We start from the raw sequence: 13,125 nt of genomic DNA, 5'->3' as shown, positions 1-13,125 counted from the left end.
TTATTTTGATATATCACAGTGAAAGATTTATCGTCCTCTTTTTTTTTTTTTTTTTTAAAAAAAAAAAAAAAAAAAAAAAAAAAAAAAAAAAACTATTAACTAAATAAAGAAATAAAGCAAGCAAGCACTTTGCAGCAGCAGAAAGGTACGTCTGAGCCTCCCTTAGCCTGCTAAATTATTCCAACTACATGAATAAAATTATTGGGAAGGAGAGATGTATAGTGATTACACCAATGGAAAATCCATCCAGACGTCACCAAAGCTCTGAGCGAAAGAAACATTTTTTTTTCATAAAGGAAGGGGGTGAGGCACTTAAAGTTGAAGCTAGAAAGACTGATGCTTTGGAAAGCTGAGCATAGCTACAGAATGGGTTTTGAGATTGCCATCTCAACGTGTCAGTCATTTCAAAACAGCATCCTGCTACGATGGTGGCTTGGGACACTTGTGTGCCTGGCCAGTGGCCACGCTGTGCGAGTCAGAGGTCACTGCCTCCACATTCCGACATCTGTCTGAATTTTCTTGCCCTGAAATAATAGAAGGGGGCCTAGGCTCATTTGCTCCCACTTTGTTTAACCTAATTGTTTAATACAAAAGATAATTTCCACATATTTAGAGTTATTTTCGCTCTTCCCATTCTCACTTGTCTCCATTAAATTAAATACTATAAAAGCTTATCCATAAGATTATCTTCTATGTGTTAAATAAATGCAACAAAATTTCATATCCCTCTCACATCTAAGAAACTTCAAGCACCATATCTCTATATCATCAAAATCTAGATAACAATTTGTACTACAATTATTCACCTAAGCCATAACTTGATTTTACTCAAACCACAAGACTACATTTCTAATACGAAAATGCTTTCATCATATGTATTTTCATAGTAAAATGCAAGCGCTAATTGTTAATTATAGGTTTTGCCTATATAAATAAGTCACTAATAAAACTTAAAATGGAAACTCTGACAGCTTGGAAACAACATTTTTTAAAAAAAAAAAAAAAAACAGGTATTTGTTAGTTCATTTAAAACCAAAAGGTTGCTTTAAGCACTCAGTTATTTTAGTCTTCTCCACCAGCTAGTCAGAGGAAAGCAGATGACAAACATCAAAGAAAAAGCTTTTTGGTGAAAAAGAAAAAAAAAAATCTGACAACTCAAACCTGGACTTTACCATAAGATGTGTATCTGTTCTTTAAACATGCATTTTAGTTACCAACTTTACCTCAAATCTACAACCACACAAGCCCTACTTCTACTGAACTGAAGTAATCTGAGGCATACAGAATCAACCATGCCCAGCTGAAATTAGACTGAGTCAGGTTACTTTTAAAATGAATTTTAAGGAAGATTTGCTTTTACTGAAACACATGATAATAATGTTCCAAGACATCATCAAGCAGATGCAGTAGCAAGAAGTGTAGTGTAAACTTTTGGTAAAGTTTACTAGGCCACATGTTCTTCCAAATGTACCCAGAAATACAAAACATGGTGGAAATATAGCAGACACACCGTTGATGTAATCTCACAATTTTAGTAACTAATGTGAATTTGCCTCTAAAATAATTCTTTATCAGAACCCATAAGAGAGTCTCTTTATTTCAAAAAGTAAGAAGCTATATTTCAGGGACAAATAGGCTTTGACTTCCCATGCTTCTGAAAGCATCCATATGCTTTATTTGGTGAAGGCACCTACATTTTTGCAGCTACCTTACTTGATAAAAGAGAACAGGTACTGCTGATCAACCTGGGGGAGGCAGGTGACGACAAACAACAGGAAGAGCTACTTAGTTGAATCAGCAAAAGAAATAAGGACTGAAGACGGGGTAACAGTATGGGCTGATAATACATTACTTTGAAACCAGCAGTGAATTGCAAGCTCCAAGAGAAAAAAATACCTATGGAAACATGGTACAGCCTAGCATTTAACACTAAATACAATATGCTTAGACTTAAGTATATTACCACCACTTAAAACATCCTTTTGTCAACTAAAAATACAAGAAAATAGCATTTCAGTGACTTTGCAAACAGGACAGAGCTTTAAACGTAGAGTCCTACCCAAATGCTCACTAAGTGGTTCAGCCCTTTTCTATCATCCATATTCATTTCCAGACAATTTTCGTGAGAGAAATAAAATCGGTCTTAAAACAAGATGGCTGCTTTGAAAGGGGGAAGAAAAGAAAAATACTGGAAGCCAAAGCCAGCTTTTCTAAATCCGGAAAAATGAATTTAGACTTTTTATTCTAATTTCCATGTATTTGCATGCTGCCACCTGGGAATCCATCGATTACACTGAGCAGATACTTAAAATTATTAATAACAAAGCCATTTCTCAAAATGGTCCAATCTTTGTGTGCTAATAGATCAGTTGTCCAATGCCTACATGCCTGTGTGTGATCATACACGAATCACCCCTTACGAATGGGTAAATTCTCATTTCTGCTTCATACCAAATCATGGTCATCAGTCACGAAAACTGGGTCACTTGCTAAGTCACAATAGGAATAATATTCACTCCTGAATCGTTTAAGAACCTGATATAAAAGAGCCCAGTAATATATAATCAATTCAACATACTTGACTTTCTAAAAGTCAAAGTCATAGGAAATGAACTGTTCAGAATCTCTCCTTGAAATGTACTATGCTGACCCTCCCTGAAGCAAGTGGCAGGTTAATTTTATGACTTACATATAAAAATTAAAAACATATTCCACCATTTTGAAGTAACTTTTAAATAGAGTTTTAAAAAAAATCATTCAAACCTATTTTTATTCCTCACTTGAGTGGAAAATAAGACCTGACAGTAACATTTTCTTCAACCTGTCAACTGTCAGTTGTATGAAGGATGTTTCTAAGGATGACAAAGGTTTATTTTTCCTTATTGAAAATGATAGAATTCTACCTGAATGAAAGCTGAGTGAGCCGTCGCTACAGTGCACTGTGGTCTCTCAGCACCTAGCAAACTTCAGTAGGAGTTTCAATATTTTTAAATAATGGTTTTATTGAAACATATGGCTCACTGTTTGAAAACTGTATTCAGAAATCTCAGTATCAAGAGAAGAGTCTGTACTCCATACAAATCCTCTGTGAACAAACAGTTACTGAGATTTTAGTAGTTTAGAGAGTTCCATAAGTCCAGACCATCAAGAATACTAAGGCAAGGAACTTCTTTCCCCTACAAAGTACATATAGTAATTACAGTGCAGAATCTGTGTCACTGTGCTGACTTGCTCATGATTGACTAAATTTTTAAAACATAAAATGCAAACAAATTAAAGAGAAAAAAAGATTTCCTAGTTGTGAGTAATATCCTATTCAGAAACACTGGAGCTTCACATTAATCACAAGAAACTTTCCTACAAAACAACTCAGGACATAGGTTTAAAAGCAGACTAACGCATAAATCTAATCATATAAATCAAGCCCTTCAAAGAGACAGTAATTTATTGATGTTTGGCTAAGACCACCATAGTAAGACAAATTATTAAAAGTGAGTATTAATTTCCCATTCCTCATCCTCCTCTTTGAAGTTTTTATACCTGAATATGAAGGTCGTATTTGTCACAATTGATCGAGAGACAATTTCTAAGTGAGTTGTCCTGGCTAAGAGTCAAGGACTGCCTTCCTCACTGTACTTAGGGAGCACAGGATTCCTTTTCAGCATGGATACTGCAGTTAGGCTGTCATTTTAACCATTTATACAGTACTTCTGAAGAGAAAATCAATAATATGAATCAACACAGTGGTTCATTATTTAAAATAGAACATCATACCTTTTAAAATCCTTATTACTGTGGATGTTACTTTTTTAAAAAAAAAAAAAAAGTAGAATGGTATCACACAAAGAAGTAGAATGGTATCTTTTTAAAAATTTGAGAAAATTATGTTGAAAAAAGCCTAAACAACATACCAAATGCAACTACATACATAAAATTCTTTTTAATAGATTCTTATACTTGGTTCATTTTATAATTCAGTCTCTCTCTTTCAAAAGGTAAATTCTTTCTTTTGGCATCTACTTTTCCCAACCTAGCAAAGGCCAGGACTCCTAAAGGACTAATTGTATTCATTCATTTTCTTGGCCCAGCGTGAATCTGGTAGCTTGCTTGGTTCATAGCAACAGGAGAGAAACGGAGGTGCCCATCTTTATATGTCCCTACCCAACAGGAAACCAGGCCAGTGGGTAGAATGCAATGAAATACCTGTTCAGAAGGCATTTTGCAAGATTAAATGGCAGAAAATTCAGGAAGTTAAATTTACCCCCAAATAACTAAGTGTTCCTTCTAAACCTGGTCCTCAGTTTTCGAAGGTGGAATGCTCTAAAGCCACTGTTTATCAGCTACAATGTACATGACAATTAGATATTAGTTCCCTGAGCCAATGGCCTAGTTAATACCACTAAAATCACATAAGAGAAAATAATGAACTACTAAAGACTCTCTCTGATACCTTTAATCACTAATAGTTATTGATACTGGTTTCATATTCTAAATGCCAAGTGAGCCTGTACAGCCAAGAGTGCTCACACAGCACTGAGGTGCCAGTCACCTAGACAGCAGACAGCTTACTCTTTCTGATAGTTTATTACAAATGTATAAGATAATATAGACAATGGCTGGGAAATAACAGCTCAGTAGTTGGCTTTGCTTTTTAGAACTCCAGGAGAAACTATCCAACAAATAAGAAGCGTATTTCTCTTTCACAAATTTCTAGATTTAAAAGGAGAGCAGGGTGCATACTATAGATCCCCCATAAATAGATACACATAAAGACATGGGAGATTAATCTAAGCTGTACTGCTTGAATTTATCCTGGTGTTTTGTAAATTGTGATATAAATATCAAAATGATGAAATTATCCCAGTGCATCTAATAAAATGGTGTATTGCACTGAAGCTCAGAGTTAAAGATTTTACATGATGTCTTATTTAAAGAAGATTTATGTTTATAACATATGAAAGCATTATTTCAAATATTTAAAACTTCAAAAATAAAGGAAATCCTTTACAAGTTTAGTAATAAAATTCATTGAAAACAAAAATAAGCTTTTTAATCTTGCCTCACAAGTAATTCCTAGATTTAAGCCTTGATGATTTCATTTATTTGTCACTGAAAAAGGCACAGTGCCAGTGTTCTGCCAGTGTTCTGGCATTCATTTATCAAAATAATAATGTCTCAGATTTCTTAAAAAATGAACCAACTGAATTTTAAAAGAAAAATACCCAAGGTAATATTCTTAGAAAAAAATATTAGTGCATCTCTCTACTGAATCCCATGTATACAACCTATACTGTCAGAAAGACTTGGGAGTGCTAACCTAGAATTTTCATCACTTTCACAGCTCTAAGATTTACATAATGACAAAACCAAATAGTGTCACTTACCTACTAATCTTATATGAGATACTTAATTTACAAGTTCCTAAAGAACTGAAAAAGTCCAAAGAAAACTTACTAAGCTTAGTAAACTCTTCAAGAATGAACAGGGTATTTCTTATGTTAGGAGAACAACCTTTTAAAGTGACAGTACTCAAGCCTTAGCAAAAGCAAATCACAGAATGAGACTAATCAGTACTACTAAAAGTGTACTGGTTATAACTGCAACCATATAATTTTACTGCCTCATCCACAATGCAATTCGGAAGAGATGATTGGGCAAATAGAACAATCCAAGAGCAATTTTTCAGTATACATACACGCAGTGCTTAAGAGAATATTCTTGTTGGGGACATCAAACTGTCTATAGCAGTCTTCAGGTTGAGAGACGTGTTCTTAATATAAAATCATGTCAATCTTTATAAGCATAAAGATTTATAAGCTACTAAAGAAGAATGTAAATAAGGTTTTTATTACTAAAAGTCTTCTTTTAAAATTCCTTAAAAGCTTTCTATGGCTTTAAATTAAGGTCAAAGGTATGTTCTCTTTCAGTTGGATTTTCATTGTGCAAAATTACTTAGTAACATTCCACTTAGAATGCAAAACGACAGTAAGAGGATCTTTTCCACTTTTAAGTAAAACTCATGCAAGTCTTTAAATTTTAGAAATGTGAAGGCTACAGGTGTGCAAATGTTACCAAAGAGTATTTGTATTTGGACTGATAGTTCGCAGTTGCTAGTTCACGAATTTGTGCCAATACAATGCATAAAATCAACTTGGGTCACTACCTAATAAATACTGGCAACTAAAAAGTTAGCAGCATTTAAAACCTGAACATCCACTTCCCAGAAGTGAAGAACCTGAACACAGATTCTAACAGTAAAACAATTCTATCAGAATGTTTTATATCGTCCTGTAATAATAGATTTATAGACACCTATGTTATGAATGGTAAGTCAGTAATGAGGCTAAATGTAGCTGATAAAATCCTATCTGCCACAGAAGTTACTTTCAGCAAGTTACAGAATAAGATGCCTAATGCCTATGATCAAGATGTAGTTCATTCTATGTCAACCTAAGTAATTTCAACTGGAATCTACTGGTATATATTATAGTTACTTCATTTACACAAATTATCCATTCTTATTGGTCTAATATGTCCACTAAAGTTTTCTTCTAAGAGAAAAAGAATATATTTAAGTTGCAATTAATATTGTCTACTTATTTTCAAAAGCTTGAAATCTCTTGATTATATTACTAGTTTAACAAAATCTTGACATAATCTACAGAAGACCAAAAGTCAGGGTTAATTTACTTTACAAAATCATACTGTGTATGAAACAGAGGTATACAACAGTTTACTATTTAGTAAACCCATGCAAATTCTATAAAATATCTCCTATTATTTGTGATAAAGTAGTGGTTTTTATTTTGAAATTACTTATTTTGAATTTGGTCCCTTTTAATCTGCATGAAATTGACTTTTCCTTATGCATAAAAAAAGTACCATTGCACTCAACAATGCTGAATTAAAGCTGCTTGGCACTATCTACTTTTTAAAAATACTATTTTCAAAGTGAGTTATACTGTAACAAGATGCCAAGATAAATGCCTCCGTAAACCCCTAAGTATACTAAATATTGAAGCTAAATTGCTTAGGGTGAGGGGGCTACATCACTCTTTCTTTAGGATGTTACCAAACTGATAAAGATCAAAGAGAAAAGTATTTCCAAAGTCTTCACATTTGCATACTGGTTTAAGAATACTATTGGTATTTTAAAAGTCTCCAGCCTATAACTTTGAGTAGGTTCAAAGCTACCGTGACATCCTGAGAGAAAGAGTTTTCTTTAGGCAGGGTGGATCTATTAAAAAACATGACCTGTGACAAAAATCAATTTGCTAATCTCAAACCAAACAATGGTATCAAAAAAACTGAGGTACATAAAACTGAGATAAAATGTCCTAAACTGAATGATACTAGCTTGACAAGTGAAAAAGGGGGGTGTCAATTAGGAATGCTGCTGGCTCTTTCTGTTTTAACCCAGGGGAGACTGCAGCCCCCACCTTTCTAATAAATGAATGCCAGGACGAAAAGATCACACTGAATTTCTGAGTGACAACCAAGAGTCAAATAATAGGCTCTACTATTTATTAAATAAAACAATGAAGTTAAAAAATATGCACTCATATTCCATATATGCTGTCTATTAAAGTCCAAAGGGGAATAAAACCAAGCAACATAATTAAACTTGCTTTTGACACCATTGCACTGGAAAGCTTGCTCAGTGTGGCTTGTCAGCATTAATAAAAGGCATAGTTTCTGGCAGAGTGTCTCTTTCTCTTTTTCTTAACAGTGGTAAGTGGCATGCCTAAGAAGAAATACCCACCTCCATGACACCCTTTTTATTAAGAAAGGAAACTTTCAGGGATGTCTCCACTTCTGCTAAGGGGTGCGTTTAGGACTTTGGTAAACGGGTGTGCCTGAGTTGGATTAGTAGGGTGGGGTGAATTTTCTAGGATGGGCGACCCATGGACCGCTCCAGGGGAAATCTGCTTATCTTCATCAGAGCTGACTGACCCTAGTCAAGTCGAGAAGCCTGGAGAATTCATATGGAAGGAAAACTGGGGGCGTTGGAGCGGGCGGGTGAGAAATTGAATTGAAGGTGTCCGCCGGCCCCCTCGCCCGGTGCGTTAGGCGCGTAGCAGCCACAGGCTCAGTCCTGGGCCTCCCGCCTCTTTCCTCCCAACTTCCACTTCAGCCCAGAGAAAAACCTGTGATGCTAGGTGTATCTGATACTGTTTCTCTCCCAGAAGGGCACCACCCCAGCCCACAGCTGAAAGCTGGCCTGCGTCCCAAAGAAGCAGGGCGATGTGGGCCCAGTGGGCCCGACTGCTGGGTACAAACCCGGGGAGAAAGTACGGTTTGGAACTGCTCGGGACCGGGAAGGAGCTGCCTGGCACTCTGGACCACCCTCCTCCCTGTTCCAGGGACCAAGACCACAGGATATGTACGGCTGGCTGGGACCCCAGCACGTGCGCTTGGGGCGGTCCGGGGCGCCCAGCTCCAGCCTTGCGCATCCGGGGCGGGCTTCGGGGTCGCGGGTTTCGGGGTTCCAGGTGAGCGCGTCCCTCCGGCTGCGCACCTCCAGGCCCGGGGCGCAGGGCTCCCACCTTCCGACTCGCCGGCTCCAGAAGCTCGCTCCGCACTCATGACGTAACCCGGCATTAGATCAAACTTTCTGGCACCTTAAGGCCACTGGGAGAGGAGGGTGCAGGAGAATCCTGCCCCACTGCCAAGCGCGCCGGGCCCAGACCCACTCGGGGACCGAACAATTTTCTCATAAAGAGAAAATTTTAAACCTGATGTTTCCGTTTCCCCCCCCCCACCCCCCCCCGGCCGCTCTCCTTTCTTCTAGCTTGCACTCTCTCTGCACGCACCGGGAAGAAAAAGAATTTTTTTAAATTAAAAAAAAAAAAAAACTTTGGGGCTGTTGAGCGGGTTCTCTGCCCAATCTCCGCGCACCCACGCTCAGGGGTGCTGAGGGCGGTTCACACCCGGGGCTCCCGGCACCCAAGCCCTGAGCCGGGATAGGGATGCCGGCCAGTCCACTCCGCTTGGGAAGCCAAGTCCCCAGTCTCTGGCTCCCGCCCTTTTCCGAGTCTCCCGCAGCCCTGAGGATTCCCGGGAGCAGCCGGCCTTCGGCGGCAGCTTAACAAAGAGCGGCCGTGAGGCGACCGCTTCCTGCCGGCCCGGCAACGGCGTCTGCAGGCTCCGGGTGCGCGCTGGCCGCCACTGTGCACGCCGCTCCCCGCCGCCGCCGCTCCCCGCTCCGGGCCCGGAGGCCGGGGGAGCCCCTGCTCTCCGCCCTCCGCCACCTTACCTGGGGTTGCTGCTGTTCCAATAGACAGCGTAGCGGTCGGCGACGACTTTGGAACCCGGGTCCTGGCTGAACACACACATCCAGAGCACCAGAAACAGCAGCGTCAACATCTCCACGTGCAACATCACGCCTGGCCAGCGGCGGAGCCCCCGACGCGCCACTCCGGGGAGAGAGCGGGGATCCAGAGGGAGGGAGGGATAGGGACAGACAGAAGAGAACGGGCGCCCAATAAATACGAATAAATAAAATGAAGGGGACGAGCCTGCAAGAGGAGCGCAGCAAGCTCGGGAGGAGCAGGAGAGCGAGAAGAGAAGAAGGCGGTGTGGGGGACGGGGGCGGGGGGAGGGGGTAAGGGGGGACAAACTCGCACCCCCACTGAAGGTTCGGGAGGGAACAGGAATCACAAGATGGAGAGAAGCGTGCGTGTGTGTGGTGGCGGCGGCGAGGGCGGGGGAAGAGGTGCGGAGCTGTGTGTCGGGCGGCGGCCGCAGGCTGATCACCCCGGGAGAGGGAGGTGCGTGCGGGGCCGGGCGGCGGCAGCGCGGGTCGGGGCAGGCGGCGGCGCGCGCTGCACAGTCACCGGGAATGGAGCGCCGCGGCCGCGGGGAGACATACACCGGCCCTCCGGGCCCGGCTCAGCGTGGGCGCCGCGATCTGCGCAGGGTTCCGCCGCTGCCCAGGGCCCTAGTCTCCCGGTGCACCCCGCTCTGCTCCAAGTTACTTTGGCGGCCGGTGCCAAACTGCAGGAGGAGGGCGCTGTGTAGACGGGGGGCTTCACGGCGGTGGCCCCCGGAGTCGCAAAGCCGTCCCTAGTCTCTCCCGGTGCCTTCGCCCGGCGACCGAAGTCTCGGAGGAGTCCTAGGTACTGCGGTACACGGAGGTGCGCAGAGAAGGGTGGGGATCCGGAGCCGCAAACCCCGCACCGTGGGCGTCCTGGAACTGCTTAGGCGGCAGCTGCCCTGGCGCGGAGCGGAGGAGTGGTGTCGCCTCGAAAACCTTAAAGAAAAGTTTGGCTCTCCGCGTCTTCCAGCAGGTCCCCAAGTGGAGTCGGACCGCAGCGGCAGCGAGAGATGGCACCCCGGGCGCTGGCTGAGTCCCGGGGATTTCTCTTGCGTGCTTTTCTTGGCCCGCTGTAGGTACAGCAGAGTGAATGAGGAGCAGAGGTTGTGAACCAGCCAGTCAGGCGGAGCTGGGATGCACAAACCTGCAGGACGACGCCAACCCAACTGCTGTGCAGACGAGCGGGAGGGCAAACAATCACTTTCAAATGGATCCCTCCAACTCCTGCACGGGCTGTCAGTCTTCGATCGCCTTCCGGGAGCGCGCTGAGCCCCCACGCGGCGTGCCAGGAGCCCCGGGGAGCTCTCAAAAGTGTCCCTGTCACTCCGACCGGGCCCGCCCCAAGCCTATAGACTTGAAGAAATTCATCAATCAGTTTGAAACGGGTGGGGGGGGGGGCACGAGCGAGTGGTACTTCCCCGATGACTACATCAGGAAACCTCCTCAATCCTCCCGCAACTACTCCTCTTTCCCTTCTTAGGCTCAGCAATGGCAAGCGGTGAAAACCACCAACCGAAGCCTAAAATCCCTACCCAGGCGGGAAAATAAACTTGAGTGCAGCAGCAGCACGAGCAGCCCCGGAGAGACTGGAAGACTGGCGAGAAGTAGAGTGGGGTAAAAGTCAGTTTTGCAAAAGAGGGAAAAAAAAAAAAGGAGAGAAAAAATGCTTTATGGGAAAAATCTCGGGCACGCCCCCTCGTTAATGACCTGCGTGTAAAGCCGACAGCCGGGGCGGTTGGAGCGGCAGCAGCCTCAGCACCGCGCCAGGCCGCACGCGTGGACGTGGACGTGGGCGGGGGTTCCGCCCGGGCGTGTTGCGCTGGGCGCGGGGTTGGCAGACGTCGCGGGTGTGAGCTCCCGGCCGAGCAGGGGGAGGCGCCGCCAGCCCGCGCCCAGCGTGCGCTGCCGCCGGGGACCAAGTCATGTGGGCTGCCTTTTCCTTTTTTTCCCTCCCTTCTCCTCCAAGCAGTTTATTTGGAAGGTAGGGGGGTGATTGGAGCGACCAGTCAGGGAGAGGCCTGCTGTTTGCTTACAGATCGGGTTTTTCTTTTTTTCCTCTCTCTCTCTTAACTCCAACCGGATTGGTTTGCTCCACGAGAAAGAGGCGTTTTCCTAATCTCCTCCCTCCCCACGCCTCCACCCCCACCCCCGCCCCACCTTCCAGAAACCTGACTAATTGAATTACTGAGAGTGCCGAGGCACCCTCTCTGCCGCTGGGCCCGCAGCCACGCGTAACCCTTTGGATGCCAAAGTGCGCCTGGGCTGGAGTGATTTGGCATCTTTCTGACTCGGGAGAGGGATCTTTCGATTTAAGAGAAACTGGTTCCTCCTCTAGGACAGCGGAGGTCTGTCTGTGGGACCGCTCAGGTGACCTGAAGTCCCCACTGACCGGCTGGAGCGGCCCTAGGTGAATCCGGGCTCCTGTAAATTTCGGCTCTGTCCTTCGTGGCGCACGGTGCCCGGCGCTGGGCTGTCTGGAAATATGAGCATCTCTTCTGTACCTTTCAACCCCTCTTCTTACCCCAGATTTAAAGGTTTGGGGACAGAAACAAGACTTCTTTAAAGTAATGCTCTGAAAGCGCGTTTTGGAAAATCTCATTTTAAAGTGATTACAGTTCAGTGCGAACCTTCTTCGCCAGTGAGGAAATGAATGCAGCACGCGAGTCCATCAGAAGTACTTTACACCTTTTCCATTTTGATCCTGGGGCTGATTCGCTGCACACACGCGCACACACACACACACACACACACACACACACACACACACACACACACACACAAAATGCCTTGCACTAACCGGGTATGCAAAGCAAGGGGGGAAAGGACGTCTTTATTACTGAAAAAGGCCACGCGTTCCTGGACTCCTAGGACAGGTTGCAACGCCCGGGTCCTCCGAGGCCAGCAGAACTGGAGTTCCTGGCAGCGAGGCAGCCCTAGCGCTTCAAGACCTGTCCCTCTGCGGCCCTGCGCCCTGGCAGTGAGCCCCAGGCGGGGCGCTGCGGGACCAGCAACCTTGCATTTATTTTTTGCTCTCTAGTGAGTGTACTGCCGAGGGGAGAGGGGAGCTGAACCCCCAAAATAAAGCAGTTTAGGGCCCCCCCAATACTGCGTCTTTTCCCTTTTACTTATTAGACGAATAAAATCAAATACCTTATTCTCAGTCCTGTACTATCCAGACCCGGCTGGGTATTTCCAGGCGCTTCGGAGCAGTTTGGAAGCGTCCAGACGCCCTCCAGTGGTAGGCCTGCAGTCCGCACCCAGCAGGGGTATTGCCAGCAGCCTCAGCCCCCATTGAGTTTGATGGAAAATCTAAGGTCAGGATCAATGAAGGCTTCAGGAGAAATAATCAGTTCCCACAGGCAGGGCGTTACTGGGCATCATGGATTCTGGCCTAAAAACAGTGCAGGAATTTTTCCTGGTAACCCTGAAGTTACACCAGGAACGTTACTGCTGTACTACCAGATATAAATACAGCCATATCATTTCGGACTCTGTGGCCAACCGCTTTGAGAGACTAACCACCTTCTTGATTTAAAGAAAGTTTAAGGTCAGGATATTAGCACAAATGTTCTTCTATCTGTATATTTCACAAAATTCCAGCGTCAAGAAATAGGAAAATTCAAGAAATGACAGGATAAGACTTTACTTTAAAAAAAAATTTTTTTTTTCATTTAAAATGTTACTCCTTCTGGTTTATAAGCTTACTAATGATGTTCAAGTTCAGGGTAGTTTTTTTTTTTTCTGTTGTGGAAGGGTGGCTTTCTAGCCTTAGCCTTTTTGGCAGTAGCTCTAATAGTGCTCATATGAGA

The 13,125-nt window shown here is 43.9% G+C and overlaps 1 protein-coding gene across 2 annotated transcripts in view; it reads right to left on the bottom strand.

Moving 5' to 3' along the window:
- Efna5 (ephrin A5) overlaps positions 1 to 10,030 on the bottom strand; it is a 285,109-nt gene extending 275,079 nt beyond the window's left edge. For both annotated transcript variants that reach the window (XM_008838021.3, XM_008838022.3), the window contains exon 1: positions 9,257 to 10,030. In XM_008838021.3, the coding sequence (XP_008836243.1) occupies positions 9,257 to 9,381 (125 nt within the window). In that variant the 5' untranslated portion in view covers positions 9,382 to 10,030. The remainder of the gene's footprint in view (positions 1 to 9,256) is intronic.
- Between the last annotated feature and the right edge of the window lie 3,095 nt (positions 10,031 to 13,125).

Source organism: Nannospalax galili, unplaced genomic scaffold, assembly GCF_000622305.1.
Source record: "Nannospalax galili isolate Female #2095 unplaced genomic scaffold, S.galili_v1.0 scaffold578, whole genome shotgun sequence".
In the NCBI taxonomy this organism is placed as follows: domain Eukaryota; kingdom Metazoa; phylum Chordata; class Mammalia; order Rodentia; family Spalacidae; genus Nannospalax; species Nannospalax galili.
The sequence above is the reverse complement of the archived record's forward strand: the minus strand, read 5'-3'. Positions and strand labels throughout refer to the sequence as shown.